This window comes from Homalodisca vitripennis, chromosome 3, assembly GCF_021130785.1.
Source record: "Homalodisca vitripennis isolate AUS2020 chromosome 3, UT_GWSS_2.1, whole genome shotgun sequence".
In the NCBI taxonomy this organism is placed as follows: Eukaryota; Metazoa; Arthropoda; class Insecta; order Hemiptera; family Cicadellidae; genus Homalodisca; species Homalodisca vitripennis.
In genome coordinates this window covers 32,214,571-32,229,945 of record NC_060209.1, presented here as the reverse complement: position 1 = coordinate 32,229,945, position 15,375 = coordinate 32,214,571, and the positions used below count along the sequence as shown (strand labels likewise).

At 31.5% G+C, this 15,375-nt stretch overlaps 1 protein-coding gene across 1 annotated transcript; it reads right to left on the bottom strand.

Annotated features, from left to right (window-relative positions):
• Positions 1-740: 740 nt before the first annotated feature.
• LOC124356774 (V-type proton ATPase subunit D) lies at positions 741-14,673 on the bottom strand. The gene is made up of 6 exons (XM_046807969.1): positions 14,517-14,673; positions 10,324-10,441; positions 8,717-8,864; positions 5,440-5,655; positions 4,528-4,606; positions 741-1,681 (listed from the first exon to the last, which is right to left on the bottom strand). Exons 1-6 carry the CDS (start codon positions 14,555-14,557, stop codon positions 1,549-1,551), a joined length of 735 nt encoding a protein of 244 aa, XP_046663925.1. The 5' UTR covers positions 14,558-14,673; the 3' UTR covers positions 741-1,548.
• Positions 14,674-15,375: the final 702 nt, after the last annotated feature.

The window sequence follows — 15,375 nt, the reverse complement described above, 5'->3', positions numbered from 1 at the left end:
ATATCCGATACTATAGATTATGTCTCTTGGAGAGTTTTTTAGTACCTACACAAAAGGCCTTTGAAATGCTCGGTGCACGCTTCGTGCTTATCGTGGTTGCCAAGGAAGTATTTATAAACGACCTTCACTCAGCGGCAGGGAGATGGGAGCGCCCTTTGTATAACTCCAACCGCCTGCTCGTCAGTTCTGCATCTTTTACAGAGCCATACCTAAACCATATCCGTGGCATGTATTATTGCTTTCCTGGATGTCACAAGTGCGTGCATGCATGGGCGTCTACTACATATCTCGTTATTAGTGTTGTGATTAGTTTGAAATATTTATCTTGTTTTATAGTTAAGAGTAATTAAACTTTTCAGTTTAATTAGATTTTACAATATATTTGAAATAAACAGTTTTGTAAATAAATCTTTTTCTTTTTTATCAATAAATATGCTAATTTAAAGTAAAATGCCCTCTTTTTTGCTTTTACCTTTTATAATTTAGCTATAATAAAAATTAGCTTCTAATTTAAAGAAACAACATTTTTTTACTTGTCTTGGCGTTATAGGAAAGTTAATGGATCTTTTAGTGGCGTGCTTTGAAACAAAGAATAATTCTAGAATCAGTGTTAGTTGATCCTAGTATCATGTTAAAGTTGTTATTGTAAAAAACCAAATAAGTGTTTTTGTGAAATTAAAGAAAGCAAACATTTAAAACAAAATATACTGAACAGGGGGAAATATGAATTAAACTACTTATTCAGAGGGAAAAGATTTATTAAGCTTACAACACTTAAATAATTTTGGCGAAACTTTATTTAATTGAAACTATATACAATAAACTAGTATTATATAGATAGATCCTCCAACACCAACAGTATTTTGTGACACAAAAATAACAATCATTTTTACATACATACATACTATTCTACCTTCAAACTGTTTGCCTTTATAATGGAATGATGCAATCAGGTCTTTTTTGTGATCAAAATATATAGTGATTTTTTTGTGAATAAGAAATAAAACATTTTGGCACTGAAATCAATAAAAAATATAGTTATTAACACTTGTGACTTAATTTTTAATTAACGGTATTCATTCGAATATGCCACCAATACATTTAATTCTGCAACAAAACACATGATCCGACATTCTTAGGGTGCATTAAATTTTAACTAGTTTTTTCATATCCATACATAACATTCAAACTGCCATTTAAAATATCAAGCAACTTACAATTATCACCATAAATACTGACATTAATTACTCAAATAGCATCAATTTATCCCACAATAGGTTGAACTAAGTAATTAAAATTTACCAAAATCTGTTTATATTCATTTAATGATTTAGTTTAACATAGATTTAACGTTTTATTCTCATGGAAGTTGATAAAGCAACGATGGTGTATTTAAAATTTTTTTGGAAAAGGACAAATGTAATACACTTAACCTTTTCTTGTGGGGAGCATTATTTACAAATAATTTATACATGATTTTGTAACATATTTGTTAAATGGGATTATATTGCAACTAACCAAAAAAAAATAATAATAACTTGGAGACAGTTAGAAAAGTAGGTCTTCATCCCCTTCGTCCAACATGTTGTTGTATGAATCTTTACCCTCTGCTTTGAGAAGAGCTTCTTGAGCTTCTCTTTTGCCTCGAGCAATACGCTTCTTATCTTGGATCTTCTTCAATCTAAAACATAATTAAAACAGTCACAATCTACTTCCCTCTGAAAAAATACATGTAAAAAGAATCTAATAAAAACTTATACAGGTTATATAATTTACCTAAAGAAAGTAAACAAGTTCTATCTGCACATTATATCATGATAATAAAGTGAAAAAATTGTATATTATATAATTTTACTTTTAATAGTAGAAGGCTTCAGCAAATTTGGAGATATATTATTACCATTTAACGGACTTATTAATTTTTATTGGACAGCTAAAAACCACACATTTAAAAATCACTCTCTTAGTAGTGTGTCACTTAAGAAATAGTATTGAATGATACCTTTCAATATTAGTTTTGCAAAATTATGTTTGTAGTGTATGAATACGAATGAGCTTAAATGAATTATATACACTCATATTGGCTTCAATGAACTGCATAAACTTGAATTAAAGTTTAATTTAATTAATTGTATAAACTCTAATATACTTGAATCTATTATGATCTAAACACATATGTGCTTGAATTAATCGTACAAACTCGAATGAATTGTGTATACTCGAATGAGGTTGAATTAATTTGCTTAAACCGCGAATGAATTCATGAACATACTGTACAAATTTCAGAAGCTAAATAAAAATCTTGGATATTAAATATTGATATAGATATTATTGGTTTTATTATTACATACGATTAAAATGCTTATTTTTCTAATTACTATATTAGAATTTTTTCTACTCATAGACGAAAATAATAAGGTATTACAAGGGTCTTGTTTTCACCCTCCGATCTCACACCAAGTGTAAATTGAGGATTGTTATTCATTTCCTGCAAATAGAAGGGAATAGTGCAGCAGAAATTCATTGAAAAATGTGCAGTGTTCACAGAAAAAACATATAAAAAGTTTAAAGATGGCCGATTGTCAAAGTTAAGGATCAATTTGAGAAACGTCAAAGATGAAGCTATTTGACGATTTTTGTGGGAGTCTGTCAACATCTCTGGCTTTCTACACCACTCATGTATAACACTATCGTTCATAATGGTGTCTCCATTGTCTCGATAAACACGGCACAATCTCTTACGGATATCTGCTGTGCCATTCCTTTCTGCTTGCTGGAAACGAATAAGACTCCTTAATTCACATTTTTGTACACTTTGTAGAGATCTCTGAATACATACTGCAGCTCTATGCTTCTGTTATTACATCCTCAGAAGCTTACTAGATCCTAAGTCTGGCAGCTCTGGTTAATGTCTTGTGGTCTTGTTCACTGCACTTTTCATTTATCATTAAAAAACTGATTTATTAAAAGAAGGAACCATCATCAAATGGATTCTTTTATCAGAGTAAAATGTTTTTTCTATGATACATATATATATATATATATATATATATATATATATATATATATATAATACTTGATAATAAACAATGTAATACTTGCAAAATTATGAAATCGTCCAATTCTTTTACCAGTAATAAAACAAAGAAAAACTTACCCTACTACAGGAGAAATTAATTGCAAAAGTAAAAATGTAATTTATCAATTAACATGTAAAAATTGTACAACGGATTATGTTGGATTGACAACCAATCCATTGCACATAAAAATGAATAATCATCGTTGTTTGTCTAAAAAACAGGATGAAAAATTGGTTTCACAACACGCATTAGGCCACCAACAAAATTTTTAACAATGTTATTCATTGAAAGGTATTTGCAAAGTACCAGAAGATGGAAACAAAATTTACTTAGAAAATTTAGAACAGGCACATCAGTTAATATTAAAATCAAAAGTACCCTTTGGTCTGAATAAAAGATGAAATGATCAATTGTTTTTGTTATTATTATTTTTTCTAAATTATTTTTCTAAATTCTTTCTCTGTTCATGATATTTCTCTTTGGTGTTAATCACATGTTCAAAAATTCCGGTTTATTTATTTATTCATGCAAATGTTTATTTATTTACTTGTGTAAATTTTGTTGCTGTGTTATTTTTGTTTTATACCTTTTATTATACCTTTTTTGAAAACGGCAAAGCCGAAATATTAAAGGAAATTTAAACTAAGACGTCTAATTTGTTATTATATATATATATATATATATATATATATATATATATATATTATATATATATATATATATTACATTGCTAAGAAATATAATTTTTGGATTCTTTTATCAGAGTAAAAATGTTTTTCTATGATACATATATATATTACATTGCTAAGAAATACAATTTTTTCAACAATTCTCCAGACTGCTACAACATTAATTTCATTTGATTCTATGACATATTTTGCATTATTGACAAATAATTAATTTATGAGTCTTTAGTAATATTTGTTGCATTTTATATATATATATATATATATCGTATGGGGGACAAAGGCAGCTATCCATAAATAAATAAATTAAAAATTACAATTATTAAAAAGTACGTAAGAACAAAGTTCTTGAGTCATAAATTAAAAATAATATTAAAATCTCCCGTCACAAAGCTAAATCCAAATTACTGAGCCAGTTTAGAGACCCATCCTCTAAACCACTCAGACCAGCCAGACCACCAGAAAACAATCGCAAAGGGCAGTCGTTTACAATGTGCTCAATTGTCTGAGAGTTTGCGCCACAATCACACGTCTGGTCGTCAGTAATACCCCACTTGAATTTCCAGTGATTGCTTCTCCCAACCCCAGTTCGAAAACGATTCAATAAAACCCATTCCTTTCGAGGAATTTCCAAGCCACCCGCTGCTTTCGTAGGATCGGATATCAAGTTGCATTACAACCATAGTTTAACAAGCACTTACTGTTTACTCAGAGCAGAATCTTAACATATTTCACTAATGTCATAAAATCCCTAAATTTACCTGTAGAATTCCTCACGCTCAAGCTCATCTAGTTCAGAAATGATGTAGGCCAGAGTTCGTTCAATGCGAGGAATGATTACTGAAATCAAGATAGAATAAAAACAATAAGAAACATCAAAAGAGTAAACAAATAATACGCTGCAATAATCAATGGTGTACACAAAATATAATTTTGACACTCATGTTGCAAGTTCACAGTTCTGAATATATAGAACAAATAATAGCAACAATAGCATAGATAAAAATTTAAGAAAGTTAAGAATGCTAGGACAATGAAGGTGTTCCCATCTTTTGAATTCACATTGAAAAATTACTTTTTTTATATATGGTTTAAACCTTCTGGCAATCCAAGATGTGCACATTATTTATAACCCCAGTCTATTTCTGCACTGAAAATAACATAATTTACATTGGAAAAATGGCTAAACATACTTCATATCTAACATGTTTTAAAGCGGAAGTAAGGAAAGGTGAATAGAAAGGCATTTTAACTTTGAAACAAGGAAAGGAACATCACTGGCAGGTAACAAAACAACAAACCAAAAACAGAGCAAAGGGCAAGAAAAACAATAAGATTAAACACATTGGATTTTCTTAGATAACAATAATAAAAACACCAATCCAGAAAAAAACACTTGTTAAACAATTTCACATGCAACCATGAAAAACTACAAATATTTTATATAAAATAATAGCCTTTTCTGGGTCTAGAAACACACAAAAATGTCATAAGTATCTGCTTGGGCTTCCCATAAGTATGTTTTGTAATCAAACAATAACCATACACAAACATATTCCAAACGTGCCAATAATTTAAAATCCTCAATAAGACTTGAGTTCCAGGAATGGAGAGTTAAATAACAAATTACCTCCAGAAAATTATAGAACTTGAATTAACAACAGCATACAAACCATGTTCAATAGCATTCACTCTCCGGTTAGTGATCTTGATAACTTCATCTAATGTAACGAAAGAAGTCTGCAGAGATGCCAGTTCTACCAACAACTTGACGGCACTCTGGTAGTTCTTCTTCAGTTTGGCCAACTGTTGACCACCACGAGCCAGACCAGCTAGCTCGTATGTGTCAGTTCCATCTTGGTAACTTTCAAAAACAGGCAGGGTCACACCTGAGAAAATTTCATACACCTTAAGACTGAATAACTTGCACATCAAAATATGTCATCAAAATAAAATATGTGTACAAATTAAATTATTTCAATGACAATTCCCAAATACCAGGGTATATAAAGATGGTTCTGTTACAGTTCACACAATGCTAAAGCATATTTTACATGTCAAAGGAAGATGTTTTTAAAACTAAAACAATTTCTGGAAATTTTAATTTTACTTTCAATTAAAGCCCTACATCTAAATACTTTTTCTTTTTACTTTGATCTAAGTTATGTATGACAGTAATATATACATATATATATATATATATATAAGATTTTGTACATATTAACACATAATATTGCCAAGATTTCACATCATTTAATAAACTTTCATATTTCAACAACACATTGAAACAAAGAGAGGGCAAAATCACATATTCTCATTTAGATAATTTTTTACAAGGCAAAATTTCATTTTCATTTTTTAAATTAAAATTTAAAACTCTTGTACTTTTTTGTTTTGCCTAAGGCTTTGTTTAATCCTTTAAGGACTAACGGCCAATCTGTCATACTTAGTGTTTTTCTCATAAGGGCAGCCAGACCACCCGTCAGGATCAATAGTTTCTGTGAAAAAAAACCGTGGATCAATCCGTCAACCCATTGCATTGTCAGTAATACTGGGTAAATAAATTAGGGTAAACTGATTGTATCTCTTAGTGCAATTCTCGTAATTTCATGGAATGCCAAAACTCCTGAAGAATGCAAAATACATTATTTTAAAGAATCAAATTTTTTTATTCCACAGTATTACACAATCGCAAATTTCATGTCTAAATCGCATATTACATAATATTTTGATGTCTATTGTGTTGTTAGAAACTAGAGAGTTGTACTCTCCACTAGAACGCACACACTGTATTACAACAACTTATTTACAAGGTAACAGCTATCGACGCATGTTTATTAATTTCATCCACTAAGAATCTTGCTCAGGCTGACATCATGGATTCAGCAAAAACTTTTATTACATTGTAATTATATGTCATTATATTGTTTTTTGTGTACATACAAATTGTGTGTAAATACAATTTAACAAGAGTTGTAAAATTTGCTTTCTTGGCATAAACAATTACCTGAAATTGCCTTGCCTTAAATATAAAAAATAAGCGATTTACAGGCATTTATATATATATAAGTATTTTTTTCTATTTAACACAACATGTGAGTTCATAACGATAACAACCTTTAAACTTACACTCTGTGTTTAATAGAAAAAATAGTTATATATATATATATATATATCAAAGTATTTTTTCTATTTAACACAGAGTGTCAATTTAAAGGTTGTTATCGTTTTATATATATATATATATATATATATATATATATATATATATATAAAAGTATGCCTACTAGAACTTTTTCCCATGAAGTATGTTTATTTCCAAACATTTAGGTGAAAAGAAATCCAGAGTTAAGACAAATATTACCAAAGTTATGATGATTTTTCAAACTGTCTGCAAAACATCTACCTAATTTGGCAACATTCTTTTATGCATGTTCTTTTTTTGAGACGATAAATATTTTTAGTACTGTCAAAAAATTATCTTGAGTAAAAAAATGTTGGTCTTCAAAGGCATGTAAGCATAAAAACATTGGACAGTGAAACAATGTGCAGATGACACCTAAGGGCTGAGTAAAACATTTATTTTGTTATCTGTCAACCTACAAATATTAGGGCCTTGGCTACAATACAAGTGGCAAGCAGTAAAGCGGGAGGATGGCAGAGCAGAAGTGGCCACAATACAAGCAGTGTTTATGAGTTTAAGGTGGTGCAATTGATTTTGGAATTGGAAAATATTGTTTTAGGTTACATTCATAGCTCTTTAAAATAACTTTCCTAAATACAGAAATAATAGGAAAAAGTCTTTTATCATTCCTTATGAAATTAAAGACATTTAAAGTAGACTGTTTAGACCATTTTGTAATCAGGTCCAAATAAAAACTGCTGAAGATTAAAAATGTATAATTTGTATAGTATATACTCTGGGATAAGGCTTCAGAGAGGCATGTTTATTTTATTTATAAGAAAATGTGATTTCAATAACAAAAGAAAGTATTAAAAACTTGCTACTTTAAAAAATATATTTAATTACATAATTACAAATTCTATATATTTTTAAGTGACAAAAAATTACAAAAAAATTAATTTTCCCAATAACTAACTGTGTAAACAACAAGACTTTTGATTAAAAAAAAATAACAATAAAATATACATTTTAATATCTGAATTATACACAATGCAAAATTAAATCAGGAAAATCTGGCATACAAGAAGTATACAGGGGAATGTTAGTTTTAATTTTACTAGCCCTATATGTTTCCTATAGATTGTCCAAATAGTAAGAACACAATTTGTAATCTCCTAAGCTCTTGCTTTCTACTTCTGAGTACTAGAGTAGGGTACACCCTTAAAGTTAAATAATGTAACATGTACAGTGTTCACCCTATAAACAGCCTTAGAGTTAGGTTCGGTGAATATGATCTGTTTGTCAGTTTCGGAACAGAAGCAACCCCGTTTTATAAATAAATCTAAATTTAAATTTGAACTTTTTATCAGACCTAATGAAACATGTTTTGAAAAAGAGTGGATTTGCAGTAGCAAATCAAGCCGAGGAAAGGATATAGAGGTGTTTAAGTCCAAAACGATGTACAGCAATGATAGAATGAAGCGCGGGCGGCAGGGGAAAAATTAAATATCTGGGGTTAGCAGTGGTGAGTCAGCGGCAGTTTGTGGTGTCACCCTGCCTCTCACGCCTATCATGGTCAGCATTGGGCATTCTCCATATACACAATACAAACATTAAACTTTTCGCTGTCTTTCTTTCTGTCGTTCAACCAGTCACTGCTTGTATCGTGGCCGAGGCTTTAAGCTCCTTTATTTTAAATTGTGAAACCAGTACTGTTACAAAGAGGGAGAGGCATTTGCATTACCATGTTCACAAGTGAAAAATGTCAAACACGTACAGAACAAGTCCAAGAATGTTATTATAATCGTGCCCCTGTAAAAACTGACCTGCAACATTGTCCTTCTTTGTGCGTACTTTGATTTGTGCCTTTGTGACATTCTGAAGGACAACTTGGTTGAAATCACCAGTAGTGAACTTGGCCTCTGCAAGGGAGAAAGCTGCCTCCTTCATCACTTCACCCATCAACGTTTTTGTCTAAAAGAAAGAATAAGAAACTGACTAAATTAATTTCAGTCTTTCCAGGAATAAAAAGCTGTATTCTAAAAAAACAATCTAATGGAACATTTAATTTTGAATAATTTAGTTTGTTCTTTGGATGTTTTCATTGGTTAAAGACTAACTAGACCAGACTGGTACATAATTCCTGCTCCATATTCCTCCTTATTCAATAAGAATGGAAAACAACAATAAACTTTGTTAGGTTATAAATCTTGGTCACTGTCCCAAAACATTTAAATTCCTAATAAAATAAATGTATCAGCAGCACCAACAGCTCAACGTTTTAGTAGGATGCGAAAGCCACAAAAACAGATAGGCCTTTTATAAGCCAAAATCTTGACTTTAAACAGTATTGGAGAACATTTAATACTGATGATATTTGAATATTCACTTTATATTAAAACCATCACTCAAAATAGACTTTGGAAAATTAACCATTAAAATTTAAGAAAAACTTTCTCCAGTGAATTTTGATCAAACTTGCATTTATAAAAGATATTATATAATTCCTAATTGATATATTTGTATGCAATGTAAAGACAATGAAAGTAGTTCCATCTAGCATAAGTTGATATACTAGGCCTAATTTTTTCAAAGTAAATTTAAGGTACTTTGGGATTATATACCGACCACACCCAGACATGAATTGTTATTTGAAATTTTGCTTCTACTGATTACTAGATTAGCGTTAGAACAATATTTCGTCAATATAAAACAGGAATTGTCTTATCGCAAACCCCTCCCCATCCTCAGACAGTAGTCAAAGTCGAGCGGTCTAGTAGATAACGTGACTGCAGAGTCGTTAACCATCGATACAATTTTGTCGACCCGGAAACCGGTGCTAATACTCAACATGTTGAGCGAATGTGGGGTTCAGCTAAATGGCGTAATAAAAAACAACAAGGAACAGCACGACACCATCTTGACTCATACCTAGCTGAATATATGTGGCGATCGGCAGTTGCGGCTGAAGGCGGAAATCCACTACACTCACTCATCCTTGATATTGCTGCATTCTGGGCATCACAGGAAACCCATTAACAATTGATAATCGTAATTTTGTAATTAAAGAGTAGTTTTTCGTTCTACAATGTTTGTTTCTATAAATTTATATTTTTGTGTTCCTCATACTGGTGTGGTCGGTATAATCCCAAAGTACCAAATTTAATTTGGATGGTTGAAACGCATTCCATAGAAAATTATAAAATTGAATTTCCTTACTCAACCCAAAATTTAGAAAACATTCATTCCAACATTCTAGTTTAATTCATTGTTAATTTAAACAAAATGTTCTCAACTTACTTGCTTTTTTGTTACTACTCACCCTTCTTCTAGCTTTAATTTAGGACTCAAAAAAACCTTTAATATATCATCTATTGACAAGTAGTGATTTCTCCATTTATACTATAGTGTAAATTTTAGAACTCTGACTAACCTCAATGATTTTGCTGAGGATAAGTCGGAACCTCATTTGCAATGCATCAGCCTTTTTCTTCAGCAAACTGTGCCCCTTCTGAGCTCCCTTCAGACGACCTTTCATTAGTGTTTGAGCACTGAAAATCCACATGAATTTTTTATGAAGGATTGCTTTAAAATACTAGAATATGTTTTACTTAAGTATTAACTTATAATCTACAAACTAGTATTTACCACCAAGAAACAATCATTTCCTTACTCAGCAACATTTTCTCTGTTTTATTTTCTATATAATCTATGACAAGGAGCGGAAAGGAAGGCTTACACTTCCTGGGGATAAAACTATGTAATATCAACATAAACAAGTCTACTGTACAGATCTCACTTCACTTCCTGAATTGAATGTAAGACCCTCACACTTTCCTGTAGCCCATGAAGTCAGACAGAATTAAGTATAAGACTGCTTCATTTTCGTCACAGTAAACAGTGAAATGGGAATCACATAATGCATAAATTACTAATATTCTCTCTTTTACAAGATAGATATTGTGTTTGAAGATTTTATCTGGATTGGGAGCTACCAGCAGACAATGTTAGATAGATCGCAAAATCACACACAAACCAAGGTTTTATAGGAAATTATAGCATTTTATACTCAACCTATCCTACTATTAGATAGTATATAGGTTGACTAATCTTTTAGACAAGCACTTACTAAGAATCAGATTCTTTTAACTATAATTCCTTTGAGAAATGTGTAACTGTAAATGTCAATATATTGGGATGCAAGGGTAGATCGATAGGTCTAGTATATTGTGGAGGATGACTGTTGGAGTTGGTGGGGCTCCCTAAACATAAAGGCTATTGTTAGCCTAGATATAAGGGCATGCCACCCCTGCCAGCTTTGACTGTAGAAGCTGGTTCAGAGCTGGTCTTCCTTTCTTCCAAGATTATATGACCGAGATTAATGCTCTAAATACTTCCTCATGCATCTTGACAGGAGGCAACCCTTATTTCCATCCTGAATATCCTGTCACTCCGGAAGCAACACAAAGATTGTTTTAAGACATAAGTGCAATGAGGTTTTTCCGCTTCTTTTCCTTAGAGAATGAAAATAATTAAATTTATAATAAATGTCAATGTAACTTTACACTGGCTAAACTGATGTTTTAAAATTAGTCCAAAAAGTCAATCAACACGTTAGACCTATTTAAGTTGGGTAGGGTACGATAAGCGGACCCGGCTTTTTATATCAAAGAATGTAGTCATCGATACCTAATATTCTCATCTCAAATCCTAGACTATCAATCGATATAAAAGTATCTATAGTCCTCAATAACAATCATAAGTTTTAAATTTAAATATGAATTTAATATTTACAGTAATCAAACAAATTATTATAAATCAAAATTATGAAAACTGAAGATGACCATATTTGCTCCTCTCACAGTTACAGTTGTTTCTTTCCCACAAAATATGTGAAATGGGTTATTCGGTACAAGTCCAACATGTTGAAGCCACTAAAAACATTTTTTATCATCTTTCAAAGCAATGTCGTGTAGTTTTCTAAAATTGACTGCAATTTTTAATAATAAATGTTGGTATTTATTTACAATACCGTGACCATGAAAAATGGACTTTTTTTCATGGGTTGGGCATTTATAGCCAAGTATTATTATCACAGGTGCATATAAACTGGGGGGAAAGTATATCATTGTATTATATTGATGCCTTTCGGCCATTATTGCATTAAGAATGGAAAATAACCGACAAAATTTTGTCGAACAACACTTGGAGGGTTAAGGATCAGGGGCATCACGTGATCTGGGATTCGACTTTTGCAAGCTCGAGTTAATTTTTTTTTCTAAAAGAGCAAGCAGTGCGCAGCACTGCGCAGCGGGCAGGCATCGTTGACAGGATTAACGTCATCATTTCAGTAAAATTGCCAGAGGTACTGTCAAAAAAAGAGTTTTCAGAGGATTTCAAAAAATCGTAACTTCTTTGATTTTCGTTGCCGACGAATTTTTTTCTTCACTATTGTTTTCAGGAAAAATTGTAGTTTTCAGGAAAAAAAAATTAACATACCTTTCCATGGTCACGATTTTGTAAATTGATACCTAAATGTTACTTATGTAAAATTGAAATTACCCCACGTGATTTATTTGAAAGTGTTTACAGCTGTTGATATAGATTTTTTTAATTAATTATTCAAATAATTAATCAGTATCGATTGATTATATCGATGGTTGTGATTAAGCAATATCGTTTGCCAATTTTTGATATAAAAAACCGGGTCCGCTTATCGTACCCTACCCTTTAAGTTTAATTTTTTTTATACTTTTACATCATCATGACTATCATTATTCCTGTTCAGAATGTCACGTACTCTGTTACTTTTGAAAAGTCAAATCTACATCTGATTATTCAGTGTTTTTCTGAGTCTATGCCATAGAGTTTGACTATATCATACACAACAAAACGTATGAACTTGATGATTACTTATACTCTATATTCTAACATAATTCTGTCCAAGTTATTAAAAAAAGTTATCCATTAACTGTGGCAATGTATTTTAGAATATTTTGGGTAATTATCATATTAACCGCCGGGGCGGAAAAATACGAGTTTTGCGTTCTTAACTTATTGGAATCGTCCTATATAAAAAAAAGTATAAGGTTTGATGGGGTGGAAATGAGAAATAACGAAGTTCTAGAAAATAAAAAATTAAATAACTTTCCAGTAATATCTCCATGTTCTACATCCACGTCTAGCGTCACGTGACCTTTTGTGGCCAATGATTGAACCTCGTGATGACGTCATCGGTTGCGCCGCCATCTTTGCAAACGTAAATGAGAAATTACAGAAATGAGCAGAATTTTGATCAAAATTAATAATGTTTTTCTTAATTTCGAGAAAAAAATTAATTACGAGTGCCTCCTGATGTCAATAAAAGAAAAACATCCCTCGAGATAGTACCTATCAGTAAAATATAAAATTCTAGAGGGGCTGATCAAAAATATAAATTGAAATGTAATGCAAAGGCAATTATGTAAAGTTTAAAAACTAAATAAATCATTAAAAACTCAAATATATAGATGGATATTAACAGAGAACACTTACCATTAGTGTGTTGGCGGATATAGCGAAACAGCAGCAACAAAAAAGTGGTCTATCACAACGAAACGACACAGTCTCCCGGTTTAAAAACACCACTCGACCGCACGACGAACAAATACACTTATTTTTAAAAATGCCCTGTTCTATTAAAAAAGAGATTAATTTCGTTTCGGTTGAAACGTAAGCTCTTTACGTGCCCTACGAAACACTCCGACACACACAATTCACTAGGGTTGGTTGAACTAGTGAATGGTTGATTCATCATTGTAAACTCACTCACTCAATCCGACCTACTGAACACGATATCTTGTGTAGAACTGACCTATGCCCCGGACAACTCAGATAACAGGTATGCTATCAGGCTGCTATCAGTCCCGGCCGCAGATAATATTCAAGTAAACAGATTATCCAGACACAGCACACAAACTGAACATTAAAACATTAGAAACTTTACCACTTATCAATATACCCCCTAAAATCATGTTATTTGTCATTTGCACCCCATAGTACTATATATATTTTTTTGTTCAGGAGGGTGAGCAGAATACGTTGGTAACGTCAAATTCGTGATTTGCCGCCCCGGCGTTTAATCTTACTGGTACCATATTTTGTTCTCTTGTGAAATTCTTAAGGCTTAATCGTATGTTTAAAATATAATATATCATAGAATTGAAGGTAGCTAATTTTTATAAACATGGGTGGAACAATGTCAAGTGTAGCCTGTGATCTATTTGGAAGAAGTAGGTTTCTTGTAAATATTATATTCCAATTTTTTGAATTTGTTATAATCATTAGTATTCAGCCCATTAAATAATGAAAATATTGGAAATCAAATATACCAAGTCCTAGTACTACTCTAGGAATGGACAAATATGAGGTTTTGATTAAAGGTCAGATCTGAGTCAAAACATAGACTAATTTAGATTTTCTTTGCTTATAATAAAGGATTTTGTCAATAGTGCATTATAAATTTCTAATTATTATTCTCACTTCTTCCCAGATATTTTGTAAAAGGTGTCTTGTTTTAGTAAACTCATATAGCCTACCTAACACATTTACACCAATTTACAATTTTGAAAGAAATTATATACTTACCCACGAGAAGGAAATATAGCCAATCTGTCTTTGCCTGACATTTTTCTTATAAAATTGGTTCTTTTCAATATTCAATTTTCACCACCCAAATCCATTCAACACCAAGACAAGTCAGGTGACACAGGCACAAGACAAGACGACGGAGTAGGAAGATCAAGATCAGCTGTTACTAGTTTTTTTCTATTTTGAATCTGTAGCCAGTAAAGAAGTAATCTATTTCTTAAAGGCAACTTTTGTTTGTTCCTAATTATAAAAATGTCCTTGTAATGTATTTCTCGTTTAAATAACACTTTTACTAGCTGCATCAAGAGTTAAAGTAAATTGAACTGACAAAAATACTGATGAAGCTACCTTGCTAGAGTTTGAACGTTATGAGGATATTCAGAATACTGCATGTGTGTTATTAAAGAAACAGATAGTAAGTGCAGCAAAGGAAGTCAAAGTACGGTACTCAATGATTGAGTTTCTTTCTCCTCATCCTTTCCAATGAGCTTTTCATCATTTAATTATTAGATTGTGCGCGTGCATCGGTTGACGTCTCGTCTGCTGTTCAGAACATAAAACTCGCTCAACCCAATTTGTGGTATTGTTAATTCTTCAGTATTCATTATCAAACGTAATTACAGTATACACCTGTGTTTGTGTAATTTCTCAGGTGGAGTTTATTAACATGACATTCTTTGCTTCTAACGAACTGTGGTAATTACCACAGATTGCAAGAAAGGTCACTAAAACTCTCTCTAATAAAAAAAAAAATTAAATGTAGAAGTTGCAGCAAATATATTCTAAAAAGTTTCATGCAATTTAATTTATGAGAGAGATAAAGGCCATCTTGATTCAACGAACTCGGCGTCATGTT

Coding starts and splice junctions, on each gene's coding strand:
- LOC124356774 (XM_046807969.1), bottom strand. CDS start 14,557: ATGTCAGGCAAAGACAGATTGGCTATATTTCCTTCTCGTGG. Junction 5,656..8,716: donor AAAGAAGGACAATGTTGCAG/GTCAGTTTTTAC, acceptor AAATTTTCTCAG/GTGTGACCCTGCCTGTTTTT. Junction 4,607..5,439: donor AGTGAATGCTATTGAACATG/GTTTGTATGCTG, acceptor TCTTGATTTCAG/TAATCATTCCTCGCATTGAA.